Source organism: Thunnus thynnus, chromosome 23, assembly GCF_963924715.1.
Source record: "Thunnus thynnus chromosome 23, fThuThy2.1, whole genome shotgun sequence".
NCBI lineage: Eukaryota > Metazoa > Chordata > Actinopteri > Scombriformes > Scombridae > Thunnus > Thunnus thynnus.
The window spans coordinates 25316906-25330646 of NC_089539.1; the positions used below are offsets into that span (position 1 = coordinate 25316906).

The following is a 13741-nucleotide window of genomic DNA, read 5'->3' on the forward strand; positions in this document are numbered from 1 at the left end:
CCCACAGTCTCAGAGTTCAATCCACTCGGTAAAGGGTCCGTTTTGTTTTCCCCACAACCCCTAATCAGTTCAGTTCAATCCAGTTTCACAAACATAAAAGGAGGAAAACTCAAAACTCCGCTCCGGATTTTCACCGCAGATCCCCACAAAACAAAATAACCCAAAGACACTGGCAAAGCAACACAACACATAAACGGTCTACAGTTCTAATGAACGGCGGAGTGATATTTTTATTAATTCAACTTCAATATCACAAACAGATAACATAAATGGAGTAATACAACAGAAATATAGAACAAACAAATATACAACGCCAGGGATTACAGATAAATATGAAATGAAAATGGTGCAGTAGAAAATAAAGATATAAAAAATAAATGTACACATTACAATTATATTAGTTTATTAAATTTGGAGCACAAATTTATAATCTTCACAGCTTTTCTATTGCATGAGGTAGACAATGTTTTAATGTAGGATTCTGTTTCTTCTTTAAATGAACAAAAAGAGGGTTTAACTTTTAACAGCTTACATTAATGTAGATAAAACTTGGCCAGCAATATGATAAGAGTGATGAGGCATTATTCATTTGAGCAAGTTGATTAAATTTACGTCATGCGGACCCTCATGGACGCAGAAACTATAATTTCAGCTTCAGTGTGCTGTCATGCTGATTTGAGCACGTTCTAAATGTCTAGTTGACCAATCAGATTGCTTGGTCAGAACTACCTGTTGTATTATGTCAGTTATACAACAATATGTAAAGTTTGCTAACATTAACCTACATTAGCCTCCGTAAACTACTGGTCATACGAGACAAAACCCCTGAGTGTGTTGAACAGTGCCTTTTATTTCTCATGAATTCAACTTTTTCTTTTAAAGAGGGAAGTCGTGTTACACAGTCTTGTTTTTAAGTCTTTCTCATATTCTGTTGGTCACAGAAAGAAACTCTCAGGTGTTTTCTCTCTTGTTGGTGTAGAGAAGAGTAGTAGCAGGAAATGCACAGAGGTCTGATGAATATATAAGAGCAGAATGATAGAATTCAGACTATTTAAAGAGATCTTATGCACATTAAAGGTCAATGTTATATTTTAATGCTGATACCCTGATAACATCTTTCTGATGACATTATGATGAAAATAATTCAACCTTATTGGTTTGTTAATTGTGTTTTTGTGCTGAATCAGTTTTTCAGATTCTCAGAAAAGAATGTTGACAACTAAACATCATGCAGTCGTCTGTCCTGCACATCTAAATATTGAATTACATTAATATTTGATATGTACAGGTTTGATATTGTAAAGCCATTTGTTTCATTTGTGTTTGTCAACTGTCACTAAATTTTGCTGCTTATGGATGTGAACCTGACAACAGCAGGTAGCAATGAGAGATGATCTTTCTCAACTGTAACTGTTCACTGAGTTGAACTGAGTAAAAATATCCTGCAGTCAAATTAAAAATTAAAAATAGTGGACAGTAAAAATGTTTTTCTTATCAAGATGCCTCATGCTGACTTTGTGGAGACAGACATGGGATCAGATCACACAGACAGACTGAGCACATTATGGAAGCCTCAATGTAACTCCATTTTCTCTCCCTTCATCTGCAAGATTAAAGCAAAACAAAGATTAAAAGTCTGCAGCTATGAGAGAGAGTGATGAGAATTATTGTTTCATTCAAGCACACTGAGATATGATTAGCTGAACTGGGAGTGCTCTGGTAGCCTACTGGTTAAGATACATGTCATATAATCACAATATCAGTGGTTTGATTCAGGTGACTGACCTTTGTTGCATGTCATTCCCTGTCTCTCTCTCTCTCTCTCTCCTCTTGTTTCCTGTTATCTCTCAACTGTCGCTTTACATTAAAGGAATAAAATGCCTCAGAAATTTTTTTTTTTTTTTTAAAAAGATGAGCTGAATCACTGATGTGAAGAGCAAATGTTAATCAAAATAGGGAATGTCAAACTGTTTCGCCATCAAATGCAGGAAGTAAATATAAAGTGTCCTCTTTCATGATAACATATGTTGTCATATATGTGTCATTACAGACTTTCTGGCTGTGGACTCTCAGAGACTCACTGTGAAGTTGTGGCCTCAGCTCTGAAGTCCAACCCCTCCCATCTGAGAGAGCTTGACCTGAGTGCAAACCTCCTGAAGGATGGTCCGACTGGTTCAAGATTGAAGCCTCTATCTGCTGGACTGGAGAGTCCAAACTGTAGACTGGAGACTCTGAGGTCAGTTCACTGGCTGTAGCTTTGGCAGTTTTTTCTATATATTCAATTCAAATCCTTCACTGAAGTTCACATGTTTGGTTAATACATTTTGGTATTTCCCTGAGCACAAATCTGTAGAATTTAAATTTAAAATCCACAGTCTTATTCTGTGTAAAAATGATTTCCAAAGTTTAAACTAATATGAGTCTTCAGCAGTCTGAGTTACACATATCAAGTAAGTATTTTTGTGTTTCTTCAGTGTTTCCTTGCTGAGCTGCAGTGGAGGGATCATAACTCAAAGAGGGAATTTTGAACTAAATAGTCTGTAACTTTGAGTCAGACAAATCAAGTGGGAGTCTACCAAACTGTCAAAGCCTCATATCAGCTTCAGCTGAACTTATGAACTCATTTCCTACAGTGTAGCTGTGTTAGGAAGAGACCACTTCACAGTCAGTATGGACAGGAGGAATCATTACTGCCACCAGTAACATGTTTTAATTACACAAACCTACTAAACTACCAAATACAGGAAGAAGGAGGTCATGTAATAAATAATGAACAGGTTTAGTTCAACATGTCTGATTTCATATTGATCCTCTAATTTCAGACTTGACTGAGTTCAGCAGCATTTTATGAATCAATTTTATGAATGAACTCATGGAAGTCAACTCAATAAATATTATTATTATTATTATTGTTATTGTTATTATTATTATTATTATTATTATTATTATTATTATTATTATTATTATTATTATTATCACAATAAAGGGAGTTAATCTATGGAACAACCATAATGAAGAAATGAAAACATGTAGAACATTAAGTAAGTTTAAACAAATCTTTAAAAATAACATATTGAACAGATATAGAATGGATGAACAAAGAGGTGGTCTGGAATAATACGATTTGGTACAGAGTGTCTTTTTGACTTGTGTTGTTTTTGTTTGTTGTTATTGGTTCTATGCAAGTTATCTTTATTCTCTTGTGTTGTTTTGAATGTTTTTGGCTTTGATTTGATTGATAAATTATAAAAAGGGGTAGGACTAGAAAAGTTCCATTGAATGGTTATTATTTAAGTTGCTTACTGTAAGTTTGCTGTTATTTTTATTTCTTTTGTTTTGCTGCCTATATATTTTATTTTGTTATTTTAACATGATCAAACTAAAAAATAATCTAATCTAATGAATCAGGACATAGTAATGTTGAACTACACATTTAAAACCTGAACACATCTGATTGGATTATAAATGGATTTTAATCTACATCATTTATTCTTTATTCAGATTGTGGCTCTGCAGGTTGTCAGAGACCAGCTGTGCTTCTCTGGTCTCAGCTCTGAAGTCCAACCCCTCCCATCTAAGACATCTGGATGTAAGAGGAAACGACCTGAAAGTCTCAGGATTAAAACTACTGTGTGATTTTCTGGAGAGTCCAGACTGTAGACTGGAGACTCTCAGGTCAGGTCACTGACTGTCTGTTACTATTGTTGATCTTAATGTTTAACAACTGAACCTAATTTATGTACATACATAACTTACATCCATGAAGTTCATTTTCTTTTTTCCATATTTTCATTTTTTTACTGTACAAAGTTTAGTCTGTAGTTATAAAAGATGACTGATTCTTAAAGAAACTGTAGAAAATGTCCACTGTTAGCTGTTAAAATAAATGAATGCTTATAACTTTTGGTAAAGAGTCACATCTGTATACAGAAGATCCTCTCAACTAATATCTGTTTTGAATTGATCAAGTTTACTTGCTGAAGGAGAAATATTTCTTTTATTAGATTATTTAATGTTTTTTACACAATAATGTCTGATCATTGATATTGATCCTTCACAATAATCTCTCTCTCTCTCTCACACACACACACACACACACACTGATCTAAATGCAGGTGTTTAAAGTAATTTTTATGAATCAGTGTTGACATGAATATGTGTCTGAATGTTGTGGTGACATTTGGATGATGTCTGTAGAAGGCTGACATCATGATGATCCACAATAACACAATGACAAAGTTACTCTGCTCATTTTAGTGAAAAGCTCATTGATGAGGGCATAGTAATGTTGAACTACACATTTAAAACCTGAACACATCTGATTGGATTATAAATGGATTTTAATCTACATCATTTATTCTTTATTCAGATTGAGTTCCTGCAGGTTGTCAGAGACCAGTTGTGCTTCTCTGGTCTCAGCTCTGAAGTCCAACCCCTCCCATCTGAGACATCTGGAGCTGTCTCATAACGACGTGTGTGACGTGAAGCAGCTGTGTGATTTTCTGGAGAGTCCACACTGTAGACTGGAGACTCTGGGGTCAGACACCATTTTTTATTTCTGTGCTGAGATTAATATGATGTGACAGTTCTAAAGTAAAAAGCAAGTTCCCTAAAAAAAAAAGTAGAAAATAATAACTTGCATCTCTTGCAAACAAAATAAATTATTTTAAATAACGCCATGTGTGAAAATGTTAATGCAACACTGCTGATTAAGAGCAAGAGAAAAGCTTGGACAAGACACCTCCAGTGGATCAACAGGCTGTATCTGAGGCATGTGACAATGTTTCCTCCTGAACTGAAAACCCCTCAGATGGCGAGCTAGTGGCTGGCATGCGAAAGTACTTTTTTACCACCTTGCTTTTAGTGGGAAAGTGTACATGATTCTTTCTCCACCATTCCAGTGGATTTTCCTCACTATCCAGCATGAGAGACACCAAGTAGCCGCTCAGCTGTGCTTCTACTGTTTGCTGAAATGACACAGTGGGTGCAGTTGAAAGGGTTGCCTCACTTCCTTTGAAAAAACTTCCTAATAACCTCCTTGGTTTCTTTGCTTATGATGAAGACGTAGACGGCTCTGTGCTCTCTGGGGTACTTTCCCTGTGGACTGCAGCTGCTGACTCCATCATCTCTGCTCTGACTTCTTCCTGAATGGTGGGGACATGGTGTGCAGAAGTGTATGCTTCCAGTAGCTCTTCTGTGATGGGTTCTGAGAACTTCTCCTTAAGGATGCAGGTTTTGATTGTTTTAGTCAGCTCCATGTCATCTTCGTCCTCAGCCAGCACTCATGAATGGAGGATGTGTAGGACAGAGTTCACAAATGAAATGGTCACATACTCCTCTCCTGACAGGGCATCTGTGAACTCCATCAATGGGGAGAGAGCTTTGTTGACAGCCTCTAAGACATCCAGGTCAGCCCACGATGGAACAAGTTGCCTTGATTTCTCATCATCAGCGAGGACCTGTGTGATGGCTTTCTTTTGCTCAAGGATCCTTGCAGTCATCATTTGCATTGATCCCCATCTGGTGGCACATGCAGTTTTCAACTTGTGTTGTGGCAGGTTCAGCTCTTGTTGTGCCTTCACAAGCGCCTTCTTCTTTTTCCAACTATAGGAAAAAGCACTGACAATGTTTTTGCAAACCCTCATTTCTTCCGTTGCATTTTCTGAAATACACACACATGAAAAGATGAATTATTATTTTATTGAGGGTTTGACTTATACCTAAAGACTTTACAAACTGTAAAACTTAAGCAAAATAATAGATAAGGAGAAATCTCTTAATTCAAAGCTACTTAATTAATAATAGATTAATAACAGACTTCTAGAGTAATTTTTATTTCTACTTTAATGATGAGTCATTGTAGCGTTGTTTTACATTGTAATGTGAAGTTAACATTGTAATATGAAGCACATTGTAACAGTAAGAAAAGTGCTATATGAATAGTTAATTATTATTGTCACAGTATTTATTTAAAGTGAACTAAAAGATAGCTCTAGCTCAACTGTAGCATAGTGTCTGATCAGCTGATGTGCTACCTATCGATTGCCAGGTGCAACCTGTTTCCAAAACATTGCTCCCGTGTCCGTCCATTGAGCTGTGTAGCTTTGACGACATTAGTGCTGTTGTCTGTCGTAATGGTCATGAGGTTCTCTTCCATGAGGTCCCATGCAGACAGCATATTTCTCAGGCCCTGTGCAATCATTTCTGATGTGTCATCATCTGCAAAATATGCCGTCTTCAGGCATCTGTTGCACAGGTTCCATTCATCATCAATGTAGTGCGACGTAAGGCTCAAGTATGGCTCCATCCTTGTACTTGACCAGATATCAGACGTTCCTACAAAGTACTGAACAGATTTGAGTTCAGCGGCTACCTTCTCACGACATGTTTTGTACATGTTGGGCACCGCTGTTTGGGAAAAATATTTTAGCGATGGCACAGCGTATCTTTTGTCGAGGGTTTTAACAAGATGTTTAAACCCACTATGTTCCACAGTAGCTATGGGATCCATATCCTTCATGATGTAATATGCAATAGCATCAGTTATTTCTTTCCATCTTCTCGAATCCTTTGCATAATGTGCGGCATTTGTAAATGCTTGTGTTAGCATCAGCTGCTTTGTGGAAGCGCTTTAGCGTTTGTCAGTCTCTCTCTTTTTTTGAGCCATGAACTCTTCATATTCAGTAATGTGATTGTGTTCCAAGTGATTAAACAGATTGGTGGTGTTACCTTTGGTCACTGAAATTGTTTTTCCAAAGTTTTTACATTTGACTTATTTTTGCTCTGTGTCGTCTTCACTGAAGCTGAAATGTGTCCAAACCACGGACACGGTATTCTTTTTAGTCATAAGCTGCTCAGGTTGAGGCCTATTTGTTGGCTCAGTGTTAGTGCTTGTGTCATCCATGGTGCCAGCTTGCTTTGAGTGAACTCGCACTAACGTTAGTTGAACGGGGCGGAGGCACATGACTGAACACAACATAGTATTGTTTTAAAGGGACAGTTCATGAACGCACGCATTGGGGAAATTATTAACCGACTTAACCAACATGAGAAAGATTAAGTCAGTGAGAGGCTCTTAATGTCGGTCTTGATACATTTTCGGTTAATTGCCCAGCCCTACTTCACTCTAAATTTTGTTCTTTAAATTTAAACCAAAAACCTCAATCAGACAGCAACAAATATAATATCCAGTATTTACTTGTTCCAACACTATTATGAAGCTGTGCAGTGTTTATATTAACAGAAATATTTAAACACAAGATGCTGTGATTTTTTTCATGGCGACATCATTCCATTAAATGTAAATAATGTCGATATGTTGAACATCATTTTCCTCCCATTTTCCCAACATCCATCCTGACATATTTGATATCATTATAAATGTTGGGATCTTGAGTAGAATCTGAAATATTCACGTGGATTTTTAACTTGTGTTTGGCTGCACAACATGAGTTTGTATAGATGGAGTCACTGGTGGAGCTGCAGAGTTTAAGAGGTGAAGTCACTACGTCTTTATTGAAGTAGCAGCATGTTGTCATTAATATTAATGAGAGCTCTTTTTCACTGTTTGTATTTGAAAGTCTTTAACCTGCATCCTGTTGGGTTCAGCTGTTTGGAGTTTCCATTTTCTAAACTTCTACATTCTAAACCTTCTTCAGCTCTGAACAGATTATGAAACTTTGCATGATTTCAAACATGAACTTTGTTTTCTAAAGTGACATCATTTATTCTTTATTCAGATTGAGTGGCTGCAGTTTGTCAGAGATCAGCTGTGCTTCTCTGGTCTCAGCTCTGAAGTCCAACCCCTCATCCCATCTGAGATATCTTGATCTAAGAGGAAATAACCTGAAGGACTCGGACATGAAACAGCTGTCTGATCTTAAGGAGAGTCCACACTGTAGACTGGAGAGACTGAGGTCAGTTCACTGACTGTAGAAACTGTAGAAAATGTCTACTGTTAGTTGTTAAAGTAAATGAAGTTCATAATTTTTGGTAAAGAGTCACATCTGTATACAGAAGATCCTCTCAGCTAATATCTGTTTTAAATTGATCATGTTTACTTGCTGAAGGAGAAATATTTCTTTATTAGATTATTTAATGTGTTTAATGAATAATGTCTGATCATTGATATTTATTTTTTAGAACACACACACACATACAGGGACACAGAGAGATCAATGCAGGTGTTTAAAGTATTTTTATAAATCAGTGTTGACATGAATATGTGTCTGAATGTTGTGGTGACATTTGGATGATATCTGTAGAAGGCTGACATCACAGCCAGCAGGACAGGGGGGCACTGGGGGGCAATGTCGGTCCAATTGGGATGTTGTGCCCCACCCAAACTTCAGATTCATGGAAACTTCCTGTCTTACTGTACGTGACTGAAGTTAGGCTACATCGCACACACACTGTCACAACGCAGTTTCATGTAGCTAACAGCTAGATGAAAGTTGGAAACTGTGGCTAAGCAGTTATGTTTGAGCCACTTTTTAACAAAAACTCGTCCAGAGGATGAAGCATGTTGGGACCAGGCCGTGCCTTAAAGTGAAGTCACAGCAGGATGGTTGTGAGACATTTGTTGGCTTTATGCCATGAACACATGAACCTGCCAAGTGGGTGGAGCAGTAGTTTTCTTTGACTTTATCAGATAGACAGGAGTAATGTGCAGGATTTAATCTTTGGTCCACAGTCCGAAGCAGAAGGTGGCGGTAATGCACCTCATACGCTGGTTGCCAATAGCTGTTATAAACCAAAAAGAAAAAGTTTTTTCAAACAGAGTGGTACATCCTGTCAGCCGAGGTGTTTCCTATATCTGCCTGGGCTTGGTGCTCCGGTTGGATCCAGACGGAGAGCCAGGGCTAGCTGGGAGGCTAGCGGAGCGTTAGCCGCAGCATGACCGGAGGGAAGCACAGCCAGCTAGCCTCTGCTAGCCTCCCAGCTAACGTTACCTCCGGTTTCACTACAGGCAGATTCACTCGCTACAGTGGGCGAGGAAATAAAACCAATGAATCAATAAGTACAAACACTGTTGATTTCTTCCCGTGGAGCCGACATGCAAACTATTTAGGTTCAGTAAATCCCAGCATGTTAGGATTGTGGTTTCTGTGAGGAAGTTCTGAACTGTAACATATTCATTGTTCAGTTTGTTTCAAGAGTTATGCAGTGTTGGTTTGGTTATTACAGTGGAAACCGCCTGTATTGATCACAGTTACAGTGATCAATCGCTTATATGGATCACAAAGCTTGAGACTGAATCATTCTCATACAAATGTTGTTTAAATAGTTTGCTTATACTAATCAAGTACAGTGTTCATTTTGGGTCTTTTCATACATGAATCCATATGGAAAAAATTTAAAACTTCAGTAATCTATTTTTATTTTACTCCCATGAAACATGTTTGATATGTTCCTGGCGGCTGCGGCACCATTACTGCCTCGTGGTAACCCGTCTGCTTCCAGCTGGTGACCTGAGGCTGCTGCTGTCTGCACATTGAAATCTTGACGGGAAAAAGAAAATCATTTTCTCTCAATGAAAAACGTCGTCTCCTCTAAGCTCATGACAAACTGCCAAAAACCAGCCAACGAGATGCAGCAGCGACACAACAACCAGCGTTTAAACAGCTGTACTGTATTTTAAAACAGTCAGTAAAATTCATTAAATAGCGAAGCTGCTCGTTTCATTACTTTATATTCATGTAATAAATATACAAATGTCAATTAGATGGTATTCTGCATGAGAAATAAAGAAAAGATGTTTAAAAATCAGTTATAATAATCATCTGTTGATAGTGATCAATTTGATCCAGACAGATGTGATCAATATAAACAGTTTCCACTTTATTGTGTTATTTCTTCTTTTATGTATAGAAAGCCATTCATCTGACTCATTTACGTTAAACTACGAAAAAAAAAGAAAGAAATGTCTGATCTATGAGGATGTAAAAAGGAGTGCCCACCCGTGACGACCTTGTGCCCCCCTGCTGATAATTGTCTGGCGCCAGACAATTATCCACAATAACACAATGACAAAGTTACTCTGCTCATTTTAGTGAAAAGCTCATTGATGAGGACATAGTAATGTTGAACTACACATTTAAAACCTGAACACATCTGATTGGATTATAAATGGATTTTAATCTACATCATTTATTCTTTATTCAGATTGACTGACTGCAGTTTGTCAGAGATCAGCTGTGCTTCTCTGGACACAGCTCTGAAGTCCAACCTCTCCCATCTGAGACATCTGGATCTGACTGGAGGAAGGTTTGAGGAATCAGATGTGAAGCTACTGTGTGATTTTCTGGAGAGTCCAGACTGTAGACTGGAGACTCTGGGGTCAGTTCACTGACTGTCTGTTACTATTGTTGATCTTAATGTTTAACAACTGAACCTAATTTATGTACATACATAACTTACATCCATGAAGTTCATTTTCTTTTTTCCATATTTTCATTTTTTTACTGCACAAAGTTTAGTCTGTAGTTATAAAAGATGACTGATTCTTAAAGAAACTGTAGAAAATGTCCACTGTTAGTTGTTAAAGTAAATGAATGTTTATAAGTTTTGGTAAAGAGTCACATCTGTATACAGAAGATCCTCTCAACTAATATCTGTTTTAAATTGATCAAGTTTACTTGCTGAAGGAGAAATATTTCTTTATTAGATTATTTCATGTTTTTAATGAATAATGTCTGATCATTGATATTGATCCTTCACATTAATCTCTCTCTCACACACACTGATCTAAATGCAGGTGTTTAAAGTATTTTTTATGAATCAGTGTTGACATGAATATGTGTCTGAATGTTGTGGTGACATTTGGATGATGTCTGTAGAAGGCTGACATCATGATGATCCACAATAACACAATGACAAAGTTACTCTGCTCATTTTAGTGAAAAGCTCATTGATGAGGACATAGTAATGTTGAACTACACATTTAAAACCTGAACACATCTGATTGGATTATAAATGGATTTTAATCTACATCATTTATTCTTTATTCAGATTGTGGCGCTGCAGGTTGTCAGAGATCAGTTGTGCTTCTCTGGTCTCAGCTCTGAAGTCCAACCCCTCCCATCTGAGAAAGCTGGAACTGTCTGACAACAACGTGTGTGACGTGAAGCAGCTGTGTGATTTTCTGGAGAGTCCACACTGTAGACTGGAGCATCTGGAGTAAGACACCATTTTTTACTTCTGTGCTGAGATTAATATGATGTGACAGTTGTGGTGACACTAAACTGCAGACATAAAGCTGATATTATGCTGATCCACACTGAGGATCTATTTTCTTCTTCAGTGGTTTAGTCCATTGACTGTCAGAACAATGTTGAGCTGCACATTTAAAACCTTCATATAACAAGAAAAATCTACACTGGATAATTCACTCTGAACCTCTGAAACTCTGTTTTTATCTTTTCTATTTGACAGTTTTTAAACTGCATCCTGTTGGGTTCAGCTGTTTGGAGTTTCCATCTTCTAAACTTTAGGACAAAAAAATAGATTTTCAGATTAATTGCGATTCTTATTTGAATGATCAATAATTGATTATTGAAATCCAGAGATGGATCTTTGCATTTGTGTCTTTACTCAGTAAACATGTACATGTGCTCTGTGTTGTGTGTGTGCAGTGGTTACTTGTTGTAAATGGTTCAGTTAGAGCAGCATGATGTGTAAAAGGTCCACTTTGTTTAAATCCAGTTATTACAACGTGCACAAAAATCTTATTTTAAGTGTAAAAGTAACATAGATGCTAGCTGCTATATTAGCTGCCTTGAGTCACCACAGTCCCGTAAACCGTGACGTGAATAGTTTCAGTCTGTGGACCCGCCGCAGTTTACGGGACTGTGGTGACTCAGGATGGTCAGCTGACTCTGGCTGTCTCGTAGGGGATCTAGAGATCACATCTACAAGAGGAACAGACTGAAAAAAGACTCCACACACTGATCTGAGCTCTGGGTTTGTGTTTGTTAACGAGATATTATCTCTGACTACGAGATGTGAAAGCGTGGAAGTGGACTGAACAGTGTGCAGATTCTACTGTATTCAGTCTGTCTCTACCTGCCGGGGAGCTAACGCCAGCCAGCAGCTGTCTGCAGGTATCACACTGATGTCAACACAAATACAAACAGTGCAGATGAACTAATGAGCAGACTTTCAGTTTCTGCTGTCTGTGCTCAAAGTGATAAAGTTGAAACAGCAGGTACTGACAGTCCATGTGTTGCATTATGGGATAGCATTTATGTGTTTTAAATGTACATAATGATGAAGCTCTTGCAAGTGATGCAGGTCTTTTATTATTCTTGCTCAACTGTTTTGCACATGTAGACCTAAAACATATAAATGTGTCGTGTTTTAGTCTTTTGACATTTTTACTTGTGTTTGGCTGAACGACATGAGTTTGTATAGACGGTAGGGCTGCTCGATTATGGCAAAAATCATAATCACGATTATTTAACACAATTACTTTTTGACTCTCATTTTTGCCGATGCTGATATATGTGCACATATTTTTTTCCACCTGGCTGAGGAGACTATTACACCTGCAATCATAGATTGTACTAATGATCAAGAAAGACAATATATGAAGGAAGAACTTATGAAGACTGGAGTTCAGGAGCTCAGCATTAAAACACATGAACCTGCCAAGTGGGTGGAGCAGTAGTTTTCTTTGACTTTATCAGACAGACAGGAGTAATGTGCAGGATTTAATCTTTGGTCCACAGTCCGAAGCAGAAGGTGGCGGTAATGCACCTCATACGCTGGTTGCCAATAGCTGTTATAAACCAAAAAGAAAACGTTTTTTCCAACAGAGTGGTACATCCTGTCAGCCGAGGTGTTTCCTATCTCTGCAGCCGAACACAGCAGCTCCTCTGCGGACTGTTTCATCCTGACGGTCCCGGTGTTTCCTCCGCAGGCTCCACTTCACTCAGCTGCCCGACAGACCCGCTGCTTCTTCCCACTTTAACCTGAATAACAAACCGGGTCTCGGTGCTCCGGTTGGATCCAGACGGAGAGCCGGGGCTAGCTGGGAGGCTAGCGGAGCGTTAGCCGCAGCATGACCGGAGGGAAGCACAGCCAGCTAGCCTCCGCTAGCCTCCCAGCTAACGTTACCTCCGGTTTCACTACAGGCAGATTCACTCGCTACAGTGGGCGACGAAATAAAACCAATGAATCAATAAGTACAAACACTGTTGATTTCTTCCCGTGGAGCCGACATGCAAACTATTTAGGTTCAGTAAATCCCAGCTGTCAGTCAGCCTGGTGAAGGCAGGTTAGTCTGTGGACAGAGACGCTCAACGCCTGTCGGAGGCGTTTAAGGAGGAGCGAAAGCGCACCGCTGTAAAGGAAAGAGGTTTGCTGGATTTATAACACAAGACAAAACGAGAGCATCACTGCGAAATGACAATATTAAACAATAATCGTTTTATCTCCATTATCTTGTTTTTATAATCGTTGGAAGCCAAAATCGTAATCGAAAGTTAAATTTGATTAACCACACAGCCCTAGATCAAGTTCATATGTTGAAGGAGAAATATTTCTTTATTATATTATTTAATGTGTTTTAATGAATAATGTCTGATCATTGATATTGATCCTTCAGAACACACACACTGATCTACATGCAGGTGTTTAAAGTATTTTTTATGAATCAGTGTTGACATGAATATGTGTCTGAATGTTGTGGTGACATTTGGATGATGTCTGTAGAAGGCTGACATCATGATGATCCACAATA

At 38.2% G+C, this 13741-nt stretch overlaps 1 protein-coding gene across 30 annotated transcripts in view; it reads left to right on the plus strand.

Annotated features, from left to right (window-relative positions):
• Positions 1 to 13741, plus strand: part of LOC137175551 (NACHT, LRR and PYD domains-containing protein 12-like) — a 159292-nt gene that overhangs the window by 48085 nt on the left and 97466 nt on the right. For 24 of the 30 annotated variants that reach the window (XM_067581283.1, XM_067581284.1, XM_067581261.1 and 21 more), the window contains 6 exons: positions 2051 to 2236; positions 3502 to 3675; positions 4370 to 4537; positions 7740 to 7916; positions 10165 to 10338; positions 11011 to 11178. In XM_067581283.1, the coding sequence (XP_067437384.1) occupies positions 2051 to 2236; positions 3502 to 3675; positions 4370 to 4537; positions 7740 to 7916; positions 10165 to 10338; positions 11011 to 11178 (1047 nt within the window). The remainder of the gene's footprint in view (positions 1 to 2050; positions 2237 to 3501; positions 3676 to 4369; positions 4538 to 7739; positions 7917 to 10164; positions 10339 to 11010; positions 11179 to 13741) is intronic. The other 6 variants (XM_067581274.1, XM_067581277.1, XM_067581266.1 and 3 more) reach the window with 6 other exon arrangements.